Source organism: Eleutherodactylus coqui, chromosome 7 (genome assembly GCF_035609145.1).
Source record: "Eleutherodactylus coqui strain aEleCoq1 chromosome 7, aEleCoq1.hap1, whole genome shotgun sequence".
NCBI classification, from domain to species: domain Eukaryota; kingdom Metazoa; phylum Chordata; class Amphibia; order Anura; family Eleutherodactylidae; genus Eleutherodactylus; species Eleutherodactylus coqui.
In genome coordinates this window covers 161,286,064-161,300,981 of record NC_089843.1, presented here as the reverse complement: position 1 = coordinate 161,300,981, position 14,918 = coordinate 161,286,064, and the positions used below count along the sequence as shown (strand labels likewise).

The 14,918-nt window shown below is 43.3% G+C and overlaps 1 protein-coding gene across 4 annotated transcripts in view; it reads left to right on the top strand.

Moving 5' to 3' along the window:
* Positions 1–14,918, top strand: part of GSTCD (glutathione S-transferase C-terminal domain containing) — a 137,200-nt gene that overhangs the window by 49,976 nt on the left and 72,306 nt on the right. For 3 of the 4 annotated variants that reach the window (XM_066573908.1, XM_066573909.1, XM_066573910.1), the window contains exons 3-5: positions 2,614–3,051; positions 5,770–6,021; positions 10,768–10,861. In XM_066573908.1, coding sequence (XP_066430005.1) covers positions 2,614–3,051; positions 5,770–6,021; positions 10,768–10,861 — 784 coding nt within the window. The remainder of the gene's footprint in view (positions 1–2,613; positions 3,052–5,769; positions 6,022–10,767; positions 10,862–14,918) is intronic. The other variant, XM_066573911.1, reaches the window with a different exon arrangement.

The following is a 14,918-nucleotide window of genomic DNA, read 5'->3' as shown; positions in this document are numbered from 1 at the left end:
AAAGCTAATTATTTATGGAAAGCCCTTAAAATGGCTATATATACAATATACATACACTAGAAGAAGTTGTTGTTTTGCTGCAAAACTCGGCATGCAGTTTCATCTCAGGGCTCTTTCACATGAGTGCATAAACAGTGTGATTTTATGGGTGACCGATATACACAACCATCTGTGACATTGGTTTCCAATGTATCTGTTCACATGGGCGACTATACGGCACGTAAAAATGGCGAACTGTGAAAAATAGAACATACGTTACCGAAATACGCGCTGACGAATATAAGTTCGGCAAAAAGATAGTTCTGCAACTATGTTTTGGTCAATGTATGCCGGCGGGTCCCATAGACTCTTATGGTAGCAGGGGAAAAAAGGTATGGGGAGGCTGCAAAAAGCTTACAGGTGCCTCTATGTAAGCATTAGAACTCATTCAGAGGAATAAAGCGAGCGAGGGTTTTCCGGGGTGCGGCGGGTTTTTTCGCTAAAAACCATGCTCAGCGGTTGTCTGAATGGGTGAGAAAACACTAATTACCCTGGCGGAAAACGTCCTTTCACACGATTTTACGGCACCAGCGAGAGAACGTAAAAACGCACACGCTCGTGTGAACGAACACTCAGGCAGATATACAAAAGATTAGATTTGTGGCGTGATTAGATGAACGTTCTTGTCACCGGAGGCCCTCAATGTGGTCCCCCCCTTGGCCTATAAAAGGCTCTCGGAGGCTCCTTGTGTGTAGTGACCTCTTCTTCCACTTGTGTAGAGCTTGTTGACCACTAGACACCTCAACGACGCAGAGAAGAGATGTCACCCCGTTACCAGAGTCTGAGAAGGGCGCATTATTGGGGTGTGAGAAACTGGATGGGCATATCGATGGATTGTCCTGTACCGGGCCGTTCTGACCAAACTGTTAGGAGGTGTGGGGGCACACAAGGTGATCAGGCCAGGACCCCCCGACAGACCACCAGTGGAAAAGAGCGTCTGACCAGACTGTTAGGAGGTGTTGGGACCAGTGGATGTGTGAGAGCACACAAGGTGATCGGGCTCAGGACGCCCCCTACAGATCACCAGTAAAGAGGAGCGTCTGACCAGACTGTTAGGAGGTGTTGGGACCAGTAGATACGTAAGGGCACACGATGACCGGGCTCAGGACGCCCCCAACAGACCACCAGCAGAGAGGAGTGTCTGACCAGACTGTTAGGAGGTGTTGGGACCAGTGGAAGTGTGAGAGCACACAAGGTGATCGGGCTCAGGACCCCCCAACAGACCACCAGTAGAGAGGAGCGTCTGACCAGACTTGTTAGGAGTTGTTGGGACCAGTGGATATGTAAGAGCACACAAGGTGATCAGGCTCTGAACCCCCGACAGACCACCAGTAGAGAGGAGCGTCTGACCAGACTGTTAGGAGGTGTTGGGACCAGTGGATGTGTGAGAGCACACAAGGTGACCGGGCTCAGGACCCCCTACAGACCACCAGTAGAGAGGATCGTCTGATTGTCCGACAAGCACTAGCAGCTCCAACTGTTTCGTTGTCCACCATCCAGAGACAGGGGGCGCCATCGTTCCACCCCTGTGTCTTTCGGAACCATTTCCAGGCGCAGGGCTGAAGGGCATTTGGTCTTGTGCTGCTCATTACGTCACCTATCTGCAATGGTGTTGTGGATGATGAAAATGTTCTGCTACAGAGTGGAACTGGGTTGATTTCAGCGAAAAAATATCTTTACATTTGTAAAATTTTTTTTACAAAAACAGAATTATTTCCATGTTACATTTTGTTCCCTTTTAGCCCCCTTTAAAAAATGGAACAGATAGCACAGTGGGCAGCGCTATTGGTTTCTTTCGAAAAACAGAAGTGAAAGGGAACAGAAGTAAATGCAAAGCTTTCAGTTTTTGTGAAAAAAAAAAAAATTGAAATCAATGGGGAACAAAACAAAAAGGTTTAATTCCGTTTGATTTTCGTTTCTCTGCTCCAAAAACGGAACGTAGAAATGGGAATCTCTAGCGCTACTGAGAACAAGCCCCTAGGTAGGTTGGGCAAATAACAACACAGCCCTTGATTCTGTTGAAGGCTCCTGTTACGTGGAGCGAGCGAACATTTGCATGAGCGAACGACGACAGAGTTCGCTAGTGTAGATACTTCATACCCACAAATAAATCTTTTACATTTTGTTTGATCACTCACATTCAGCTGTGAACGGGGTGAAGAAGTATTTGTATAGCTGCATAAAATGAACGATTAACCCTTTCCAATTCAATTTGGATACTGGTTTTCCTAGGGGGCTTACTCTTTTTCTGCCGTTAAACAACGGCGCTATCTGCTGGCTAAAGCCAGTACTGCATGAGGTGACACGTTGGATAGGCTCCAACAGCAGAGAGCCTGGCAATATACAGTAAGAGAACCCTGACGATCCAATGATTTTTTTTTAATAATAATTGTTCCATGTAAAAGGGCCTTTATAGATCATGACTTGATATCTGTGACATGAAGAAGTAGGTGCACTTTTTGCTGTTTGCATGCTTTCATGTGGAGTACCTACTCCTCCACATATGATGTTGGTGTTTGAGTCACATATCTATTCATATTCCCAGCATGGCTGCCTCTCATCTGTGTTTTGTAGGTCAGCCAGTGGACCAGGCTCTGTGAGATCAGCATCCCATTAGCTGTAGAAGCCTTTCTGAAAGACCCATCAGCCGCCATTCCTCCCGAAGTTCAGCAGCTCGAAAGAAAGTTGGGAGAGCCGGTCAGAGTCCACAACGATGATAAAATACGGCGACAAAAGATGCAGCAGCAAATGAAATCCAATGCGGTTGGTGAAAAAAACGAAGTACCGGAAGACGCCCCTCTGAGCGGCCTGCAGACAGCTGCTAGCTTGGAGCTGACAGCAGCTTTGTCCAAACTTAGTGTTCAATATGTGCCATCAAAAACGGCAAGAGAACCTGCGCACATCCGGAAAGCAAAGACCTCGGACCTCCCATCGCTTGAGCATGTCTTTGCTGAAGGCCTTTATTTTACCCTGACTGATGTTGTTCTGCTGCCGTGCATTCACCATTTCTTGGTAAGAATCTCATTCATTTCTTGGAGAAAATAATTTAGTTTTTTTTTTTGTTTGTTTTTTTAGAAAGAGTGCGAATCATTTTATTGTTCCTTTGTAGCATCTTTGCTTGTGAAAACAAAGCAAAAGGGTGCCACTTTTTGCTTAAAAACATGTTAGTATATCTGGGTTAGTTCATCTTTGGTTGGTTTCAAAAATTTTTTCTTCCCGAATAACCCGTTTTTAAGCCTATTCCCAGCTTGTGGTCATATTTTTGCAGTGACTTTCACTAAATTAGGGCAGGATGTTGCAGTTTTGTCCTTATCTTGCAAAAAATACAACCAAAACCGCTGTACCATTCATCGTGAGAATATACCCTTAGGGTATAATGTCACTGGCTGAAATGAGCTCCAAAAGTGAATTTTAAAAATCAGCATTTGAATTCTCGCATTATTAACCCTCTCCAATCCACTGTCTGACGTTCAAAGACATTATGATTTAAGGCTGTACAGCTCTGATGTTGGAAGACGTCCGTCGGGGTTCTCTTACTGTATATTGCCAGCCTCTCTGCTGTCGGAGCCTATCCAACATGTCACCTCATGCAGTACTGGCTTTAGCCAGCAAATGGCGCCATTGTATAACAGCAGAAAAAGAGTAAGCCCCCTAGGAAAACCAGAATACAAATTGGATTGGAAAGGGTTAATGCACAAGTGATAACTATCAGCCTTCTGTGCCAGATGAGAACGGAAGATGTAGTAGTGAGCAAACCGGAAAGGTCACATTGGTGGAGTATATTTGCCTATACAAGATACAGTATCGTCTTGGCGCAGTTGTATGCTTTCATGCAGATGCCAGTAGGATGACGGTGCCACCAGCGTTTGCCGTCTTCTGCTGTAACATGCAGTACATAGAGCTGTAGGCATGGGCTTTGTTTGCAGCTGATTACTTCATACCTTTACTCATAGGAAATCATATTACACGGAGACCTGACAAGCGTGATCTCCTCTGGTTATCTCTCTGAGACATGGATAGACACGTCTTCCTGGAAAACAAAGCTGTGCAGATGCAGAGGCTCCTTAATTACGGCTGATTCCCTCTTCAATAATTAGTGGTTTCTGATATACATGAGCAGACTACTGTCATGGCCATCGTAGATTTCGGAGGAAAAGATGATAATTTGCCCAATTGTGACATTGGCTTTCTTAATGTTATTTACATATTTTATACATTAGGAAAGCCAATGTTAAATATTTTATACTGTGAGCCTCATGTGAGAATGTTAGGGCAGCAGAAATGCAGTCCTAAGCTCTCACTCACGACCTGAAGGTTGCGGGTTTAATCCCCGCATGGTTCCGGTAGCCGGCTCAAGGTTGACTCAGCCACCCATCCTTCCGAAGTCGGTAAAATGAGTACCCAGCTTGCTGGGGGGTAAAAGATGACTGGAGAAGGCAGCACTGTCCCCCCTCCCACTCCTCCCATCCCACTGTCATCAATGTTTTTGTTTTTTTTTAGTTCAAAAAACTCCTTTAATTATATCATATATTGCTTTTGCATTGCCATTGTGGACTTGGAAAGGAATTTTTCCCCCAAAATGGGGTAAATTGGCTTCTGCCTCATTGTTTTTTTTTTGCCTTCCTCTGGATCAACATGGGGAGTGGAAACAGGCTGAACTGGATGGACATTTGTCTTTGGTCAGCCTAGCATACTATGTTACTAGTACTCTTGCCCATTATTTTGTCAGATCTGCCAATAATGTATTGTGTTGCTACTGGTAATCTCCACTGGATGATATTTTCCATGGATAGAATCGTGAATATTTGTTTTCAAATGGTCTTGTTGTTCTTCCTAATTTCTCTTTGGTTTTCATCTGGAATGGGCTACACTGGAGAAGTCTGGTAGGCACTCGCCCTTTCTCCATCGTGCATACTGTTGTAGGGATATTCTTGTGATCACAACTTTTGGCTTCCTGTTAGATAATGTCTATTATAGCTTTACATAATGCTATACTGTATATTCTTTCTGATGCTAATGGAAGTTTATTGAGAAGGATGGTTCCGAAATTTCCAATAGATATACAGCATTCCACCAAAGGGGTTTTCCATTGAAATCCTATTGATGACCCATCATCAGGATAGGTCATCAATAGTTGGTCGGCCAAGGTCCACCGTGTGGGACCCCAACCGATCAGCTGAGCAGGTGCATGTTGTCAATGAGGGCCGTACCTGCAGATACAAGCGCCGGCCACTACACAGGAGGTTCGGCACAGAGGCTTCCGCTCCGACCTCTGTGTCATTGCGGTGCTGACAACATACACCTGCTCAGCTTATTGGTCGCGGTCCCGAGCCGCGGATCCCAGCCGATCAACTGTTGATGACCTATCCTGATGATAGGTCATTAATAGTATTTCACTGGAAACCCCCTTTAACTAATGCTTCGGACATATTGTCATTTTGGGGGAAAGGTGTAGTACAAGACCAAGTCACCGCTGAAGATAATGTTCTACTTGATATTTTGTCACCAGTAAAATGTAATTTCATTTCATTCTAATTACTAAATATTGTTCATCATTTGAAATTCTTCGAAATCTATTAAGAGTGGATTTATAGGAATGTGCACTTATAAGATTCCTCTCTGTAGAAGACAATTCTGCTTCCTTGCACAATTTTTACACTGGGGTTAGGTTGGCGCTTAGTTCGGTCTCATTTTTGGGGGGAAATAACCATTTAATATGTTTTAATTTAGATTGCTCTCCAGAAAGTATCACCAGAGAAGATCTATGGACTTCCTCTAATAATAGGCTGGTATGAAAGGGTCTTCAAGGTCCAAGGTGTGCAGAAGGCAGCTGCTGCTTGTAATATCACGTTTCTCCACGCTCTTCATGTGAATTCCCAGCACCACGAACCATCATCATCATCTAAAATACACACAGAAGAAAAAGAATTCTCAGATAGTCATTTTCTAGGAGGCCCCAGGCCAACTATGACCAAGTTAAAAGTAAGATCATCCAAATGGTTGAATTTTCCAAAAACATTTCCTTTTATTCATTTTCTGTAACAATAAAGTATCTTGACCCCTTCCTTCTTGCACGTTGAGTCATCAGATCCCCCTTCTACATGTTCAGATACCATCTTCTTTCCAGTTGTTCGTGACACTGTATCGGTAACTACACTGTCTTTACATGTATTAGGGTTGGCCGGAGTTTGCCAATAACATATAAATCCAAGCTGTTCAATTACAGGAATCATTTTTAACTTTGAACCCCCCGACCACCATGTAAAAGTACTCATTACCTTTAAATACCACCCTTACCTACATTTTCTTTTTGTCTTGTGCTTAGATGTTATTTTCTCTGGGATTCCAGTAGTTTTTGATTGTAAGAATAGTATAGGCTGCAGAGCTATTCTTGCCACCAGAAATATGAAAACTCAGTTGGAAACCTGTCAGACACCATTGTAAGTCAAGTGGTTCTATCTGTAATTGTCAGATCTGACATGATGGTCATTGCTTAAGGTGCATTTAGATGGAACGATTATGGTTCAAAAAATAGTTTAACCCTTTGCAATCCAATTTTGGATTTAGGCCTCATGTTCACGGGAAAAATCAGGCCCGCTACGGATTCTCCATGAAGAATCCGTAGCGGGTCCCTCCTGCCCCGCGGACATGAGGGCTGAAAATAAGAATAAATAAGATAAATAAATAAACTTACCCGCAGCGGACCGGGCAGGTCTTCTCTTCTTCGTGGCCGGATCTTCTTTCTTCGGACGGCGGATGTGCGCGGCACGCCGGTGGCGTGCCGCGTACATGCCCTGGGCACTTCTGACGGGCCAAAGAAAGAAGATCCGGCCATGAAGAAGAGAAGATCTACCTGGTCCGCTGCGGGTAAGTTTATTCTTATTTTAGGTCTCCCGCGGATCGGATGGCTTCCATAGGCTTCAATAGAAGCGGGAGACCCGCACGAAAATGGAGCATGTCCATTTTTTTTCATGCTCCATATTTTTTTAAATTCCCTTTTATTGACCATCCGCAGGTATTTATCTACCCGCGGGTGGTCAATGCATCCCTATGGGGTGAGGATCCGCGGGCGGGAGAAGAGTTAAAATCTGCTGCGGATTTTAATTCTTCTTTTCCCCGTGGACATGAGGCCTTAGGGTTTCCTAGGGGTTTGTCTCTTTCTGCCATTATACAGTGGCGCCACCTGCTGGCTAGAGCCAGTACTGCGGTATTGGACATGCCGAAGAGGCCCCTGACAACAGAGCGGCCAGTAATGTACAGTAAGAATACCCTGCCGGACGTCTCCCGACATCGGAAACTGTACAGCCTTCAATTAGAATGTCTTTAGACATCAGACAGTGGATTGGAAAGGGTTAAAGAAACAAAAGTGAATTAAAATCGTTCAGTCTAAGCGCGAGTCAACAGCTGAACAACGAACAAGAATTGTTCTCGTTCATCGTTCAATATCTACAGGACCAAAAATCTTCGTTGACTTGTTCACTTGTCATTCCATTTAAACACGTCTTGTTCAGTGTTTCACAAAGGGAGTAGGTCAGGAACGCTATCTTTTCTCCTTAGGGAGAGCACCTAGAAGGTGAGTGAGTGAAGAGCTAACTCATTCTCTTCTGGGTAATATGCAAATAAGGGAGATGGAACAAAGGGAGTATGAACACTAAACAAGAAGTAAACGATTCTCATTGAACGAGTCAACGATGAATCTGCCTGTCTAAACAGGCTACACGAGAGCGAACAAGCCTGCGATGACGTCACCAGCTCGTGCAAATGAGATCACTGCGTGTAAAAGTAGCATTAGTCTGGAACGGAGGCTATGGTACCAGTAGCAGGAATAGAAGCTACAGATAGGTCTTACTTTGCACAGATCTTTGGAGTCTGTAAGCTAAACTTGAAATCCGTGTGCAAATCCTGATGTAACACATAGAGATTATCTATAATAAATCTGCCCCATAACATGTTTTAGGATTCAGCAGTGTTTCATGAACCTCGTATATTCGGAAGTTGTATTTCTCTGTTTTGTTAAATAACAGAACCTACATAGCTGCTAATGAAAGCCATGTGCTGCCCACATTCCTCGCTCTCAGCCCATGTACTTTTTGGCTGAAACTTGAAAGAATGTAAAATAAATATTTAACCAGAAAAGGTAAATGTTAATATTGGAGAAATTGGCTGTGTTGTAGTGATCTGATGATACAGCGGTCAGCGGAGTTGCCGTAACCTGGAGGTAAGGATTTATAAAAACATTCTCCATCATTTTATAGAATAACAGCAAATGTGTTTTATGGCAGAAAATTTAGATTCTACTTATTTTTTCATTTTGTATTTGCTATTTACAAATGCTTAAAATTTGTATGATGAGGAAATTAGTTTTACTGATTGGTCCTCCTTTTGTGTGATACCGAGCGCTCCTGCTTCCCTTCACACCGCCATACCGTAAATCCCTTCCTGCCACAGCACTTTTTAGTTTTCATATTACCCACCCCCATTATAGAAAACATCATAGCTTTTTTTTATTTTTCCAGCAATACAACTGCATGAGGGCTTGTTTTTTTCCAGGATTGTATATTAATGAGAATAATAGAAATAATGGTACATTGCATTACAATATGGAAACCACGTGATCTTGTCAGTCAGTGGTACCTTTTTAAATTATCATGTAATCTATTGGAAACTTTTACAAATTTCTAAATGGGGTAAAATGGGGAAAAAACTGAATTTTGAGGTTGTTGTTTTTTTCCGCATTCACAGTGTGACAAAAAGGACATGTTATCTTTATTCTGTGGGTCGGTACGACTACGACAATACCAACTTGATATGGTTTTTTATGTTGTACTGTGTAAAAAAATTTACTTTTCTTTAAATTAACCTTTGTTGCTAAAAATGTTTAATGCAAGTTTACTACAAGAGTGATGATTCACACGTAGGCTGTTAGATGAGCAGAAGTTCTGTGAAAAGTTACTGTTTATACTCGAGTATAAGCCTAGTTTTTCAGCACATTTTTTTGTGCTGAAAAAAAACCCCTTGGCCTATACTCGAGTCAGCAAGGCTTAAAAAAAACCCCTCCATACTCACCTTCCAGCCAGCGTCTGTGTCTCCGGCGGTGGTGCGGCAGGCTGCTTGAATTCTCTCCGCTGTCATCCCCCGCCATCCTCTTTGCTTGGCTCTGTCATCCCCCGCCATGAGCTGTGATTGGATCGAGTGTCAGCCAATGACAGCCGGCACTCGATTATTCACAGCCAATCAAGCTGCTTTAGAATTCTCCCCGCTGTCATCTCCCTGCTCGGCTTTCAAATCCCCTGCCGTCAGTACTGTGTAAGTAAGCTCTGTGATTGGATCGAGTGCCAGCTGTGATTGGCTGGTGCTCAATCCAATCACAGTGCTTACTTACACAGCACTGACAGAGCAAAGCAGAGAGGACGGCAGGGGATGACAGCGGGGAGAATTCAAGCAGCTTGTCACACAGACGCCGGCTGGGAGGTGAGTATGGATGTTTTTTTTTACCTAGTATATACTGAAGTATAGCTCGGCTTATACTCGAGTCAATAAGTTTTCTCAGTTTTTTGTGGTGAAACTTATTGTCTCGGCTTATACTCGGGTCGGCTAATACTCGACTATATACGGTATGTCCATTTAAATGTAGAAATTCCAGCATGGATAAGATGGATTTATATTGATTCCATAGCCTTTTGCAGTTACTTCTGTGACTTTTAATACGGCTCTTCGCTATGAAAGAATTCTTCATATTAAGGACGCCTATGAGAAATAGAGTGTTTAAGACACGAGTATGATCACACACTATACAAATTGCTGTGTAGTTGTTCCCTAAAAGTAATTACTGTATTATATCTCAACAGAACATTTCAAAGTTGAATTGTGCATTCCATAGGGACATGTAAAAAAGTTTTGATCCCATCCTGGTGCTGAGAGTACCACTAATGGCTAGGATGAAATAGCTGAAGTGCTCAATTGAGCTCTGTTCCTGCTTGCTAACTGAAGACTGGCCCATAGACTTTCGGTTGTGCTGTGTTCAGCTAACGAGCAGTGACAGATCAGCGCTTCAGCTGCTTTGTTCTAGTGATCAGTGGGGGTTTCAGCACATGGACCCAGGAGATCAAAGCTTTTGACATGTCCATATGACATACATACAAACAGTCCCAACAAATAAATGAAATATGACGGTGGACGTAAGCCGTGGCTGCAACAAATACGGAAACACTTTTAATATCTGAATAAAATTGCACAACTGCTGTTTATATTAACGACATCAAAATTCTTAGTTCTTAGCACACATTTTGATCAAAGTATGTGGGCCCATCTGCCACATCTATGGTAACCATACTGGAAACACCCAAAGTGAGAAGTCTTTTAGACCTAGATACCCATTCCATAAGGTTCTCCTGCACGTGGTAGATGGGCCCACATGTTTTGATCAAAGCATGTGGGCCCAAGAAACTTGCACTTTTATGCGGTAAGTATAATCAACAGTTGTGCGTTTTTATTCAAATACATGAGGCGCGTGTTTATGTTCCTATAACATGTCAAGAGTTTTTAGAAAGAAACAAAGGTACTCAATCAAATTTACTTTTTGTGTGTAATCTAGAAAAACCTGAAGAAGCTAATATGTAATTGTACAGTGCTGATTAATATCTACAGTATTTGCAATCCTGTTAGAGAGTTCTACCCAATGGAGGATGTTCATGTGTTAATTGCTATAATATTTAATCTCTTGTACAGGATCATGGCGTTGAGGCGGTCTTTTCTCCTCATCCTTGCCCATCCCCAACTATTGACTGGGGAAGTCTTCCTGCAGCAGTAAGCCCAGCAGAAGGTCAGTTTGAATATCCTTAACTAGAGTTAGCATGTTAGAACTTGGTTTAATAAGGCATATATCATATCTCACTCTGAAGACGATAAAGAAATATAATGAAACGAAGATTGACTGCTCCAAGTGTCAGAGAACAGAGGCGGGTATTAAGTATCTGTATTTTAGATGCTCGGTTATCAGGCAATTTTAGGAGCAGGTTCTATCTCCAACAAAAAGGTCTTTAACGATAAAGACATCAGAGATTTCCTCCATTTGGTTATTGGGGACTGGGGATCTGATACAGATGCCCGTTATAAAGACAACGTTAAAGTTAATCTTTTTTTAAAGATAAGTAATAGCCAGGAAATTGATGTGTTGATCAGGGCTTGCCTGGCAGAGTGGGAAAAAGATGATTTTTAAGAACATTCAACATTAAAGGAATTGTCTTATTAGAGACTACCCTTTCAAAATACGGCACCCGGGGAAAACAGCTGATTGTCCCGGGTCCTACTCGCAGGACTGCTGGCAAACAGCTGATTGTCCTGGGTCCTACTCCCAGGACTGCTGGCAAACAGCTGATTGTCCCGGGTCCTACTCACAGGACTGCTGGCAAACAGCTGATTGTCCCGGGTCCTACTCCCAGGACTGCTGGCAAACAGCTGATTGTCCCGGGTCCTACTCGCAGGACTGCTGGCAAACAGCTGATTGTCCCGGGTCCTACTCGCAGGACTGCTGGCAAACAGCTGATTGTCCCGTGTCCTATTCCCAGGACTGCTGGCAAACAGCTGATTGTCCCGGGTCCTACTCGCAGGACTGCTGGCAAACAGCTGATTGTCCCGGGTCCTACTCGCAGGACTGCTGGCAAACAGCTGATTGTCCTGGGTCACACTCCCAGCAAAAAACAGCTGATTGTCCTAAGTCACACTCCCAGCAAAAAACAGCTGATTGTCCCGGGTCCTACTCGCAGGACTGCTGGCAGACAGCTGATTGTCCCGAGTCCTACTCGCAGGACTGCTGGCAAACAGCCGATTGTCCCGGGCCCTACTCGCAGGACTGCTGGCAAACAGCTGATTGTCCCGGGCCCTACTCGCAGGACTGCTGGCAAACAGCTGATTGTCCTGGGTTCTACTCCCAGGACTGTTGGCAAACAGCTGATTTTGGAAGGGAAGCCGCGGCCAGCCTTATAGTTTCCCTGTACATATTGTGTGTATATAATTCAGAATATGTAGATTGTCACATTCTAATCATCATTTACCAACCAGTAAATCTTGGTGCCACTTTTTTACTGGCATCACCTACTTTATGGGAATGTATTTTATTATATGTTATTATTATTGTGTTAAACATAATTGTTCTTCATATAGTTTGGTGATTAGTATTACACATCATTATTTTTATTTAAAAAATCCTGAAATGTTGCAGTTTTCACTCCGATCACTAATTCTCACAATAGTCTGACATCTTCTGCCCTGCGGAGAAAACTTTATAGAAGTAATTTTATCATCATCACGGGCAGGATTACCATGATAAGTAACACCTATATACAGAATACAGGATCCACGATTGACAATAGGTGATGGTTACAGCTCACCACCTCCCCCGCCCTGCACATTGATTTTAACACCTGTCACACAGCATGTCCAGAAAACTCTCCCATAGAAGTCAACTCTCCAAAATAGTCATCTTCACACTTCAGTTTTCTATGTCCTGTGTGCAGATCTCTCCTGCCTAGCGCTCATTTGTGCTGGATCACTCCACCCCAATTTTTTTATGCATACCAGATTAGCCCATCACCTAGCTCTCCTATTTGTTAAACTATTGTTTCTTAGCCCTCTCATGTGCCAAGCCTAGCAAATTGTATGGTTATGCACATTTGCAGTGAAGGGTTAAAGTTTCATCCCACAGCTATTTTCATTTCAATAGATTGTTACTTATAGACACAGAAGAAAAAACAAGCAAACAAAACCTGAAGTTGCAACTTTGGGCAGTCAACTGTGGCTTATTTATATGGGTGTAAATACCCTGTATATTTACGTGACCGAAAACTGCAGTGACCCAAAAGGGCCTATTGATTTTCTGCATATTTGCACTTGCCCATTCAATTCAACGTCCTATTGCTATGCTAAATACAAACCAAAATTGGACATAAGGCTCATTTACATGCAGACAATCTTTCAAGAGATTGAAAGATTAACAATTCTAGCGATCATTTTGCATAAAGTGCTAATGTTCCATTAGCAATGTCCATTAGCACTTTATCAGCTTCATTTGCATGTAAATGATCCTCTAGGAGCTGCTTGCAGAACAACAGGTGGTCTGAGCATTGTTCTCACAGGAGCTGTCAGCTGAATACAATGTAATTAGCGCCCCCGTGCAGATCACAGCATGTGTTCAGGTCTGTGTTATCTCTTCTCCAGCTGAAGGATGGATTTTAAGCTCACCTAAAAATCATAATTCAGTGGAAGAGTGAAAGATGAAAGCGTTTACACATAACGATTATCGCTCAAAAGCCATTGTTTAAACAAAGTTTGAGCGATAATCGTTGCTTGTAAATGGGGCTTAACTGTGTTTTTCTTCAGGTGACTGAACATTGCGTGAAAAAATACACACATGTGAAGGAACGCATTGAAATCAATGGATTCTATTCACTGCGCATTATGCGCATAAAGCGCTGTGTAAATACTCTGATGTGAGTGAGCCCTCAGTAGTTGTTCGCACCTGCTTCACTTTTTTAAGTCTTCAAGATTTAAGAAACTTGCAAATGTCAGCAATCTAAAAACGTGTGAAATTAGTGATTTTATGTGCCGCAAAAAATTTCCAAATCACTAAGAGGTGATGGATTTCTTACTTTTGCAGCCCTAAATATCTTTAAAAATACATCTAAAATAGGGTTTTAAGTGTCTGTCTAGAAAATGCCTTCAAAGATTGGTTGTTTCATAAAAATATTGTCTATGGTAAATGCAGCCCATGATTGGAGTCCCTTTCTGTATTCAGTGCTCCTTTACGCTGGTGATCGCGTTTTCGCCACAAGAAAATTGCGGCAAAATCGCAGTTTTGTTCATGTGATTTTTTTTTAGCATCAGTGATGCTTTTTTATGTAAAATCACTCAGCGCATCGCAACGTCAATAGGAGTTTTTAATACTAAAAACACATCACACAAAAATCGCAAGTTCATGCGATGTGATAAAGAGGAGGTTCCACGCAGAAAGGTAGGGCATGCTATGATTTTCCAATCTCGCAACATTGTACGAATGAAAACATTGCAGATGTCCTAGAGGACGTAGTTTTATGCATCCTCTTTGGATTGATGCCCACTTGCCTGAGGATGTGACAGCTCCATGCTGTCGGTGCCCGCAGGTAGCCGACAGCATGGAGCTGTCATCCCAGGATGCGGGCAGTCCCCCCCGGCATGGCGATCGCAAAAAAGTAAAGAAAAGTGCATAAAAAGTTATGGATCGGATCCATCAGAGCAGCTGAAAATTCTTACCTGGCTTGTCGGCGGAGTCCCCCGGAGATCGGGTCCTCCCGGACCCGCCGGTGGTCTTCTGCGCATGCGCGCCAGACGATGACGTCAGGCGCATGCGCAGAAGCCCGGGAGCCCACGGCATATTTGAAATCTCCTGGCTCCCGGCTCCTGAAGGTAGCCGGGAACCAGGAGGTGTTACCGGGGACCGTTGTGAGCGGTCCCTGGGCACACGATCGCCGCTATCCATTGGATAGCGGCGATCGTGAAAAAGTTAAAAAAAAGTTTAAAAAAAAAGTCAGTTTCACCTCCCCTCATGGATCGGATCCATGAGGAGAGGTGAAAATACTCACCTAAGTCCTCCCCGATGTTCTGGGACCCGAATCCCCGTCTGCGCATGCGCGCCCGATGATTGACATCGGGCACGTGCACAGACGGGCTCAAGCCCCGGGAAATTTAAAATCCCTCTGCTCTTGGCTGCCATGTGTAGCCAGGAACAGAGAGATTATACCGGGGACATGATCACTGTTATCCAATGGATGACAGTGATCATGTAAAGTAAAAAAAAAAGTGTAAAAGTAAAAAAAAAAGTGTAAAAGTAAAAAAAAAAGTTTTAA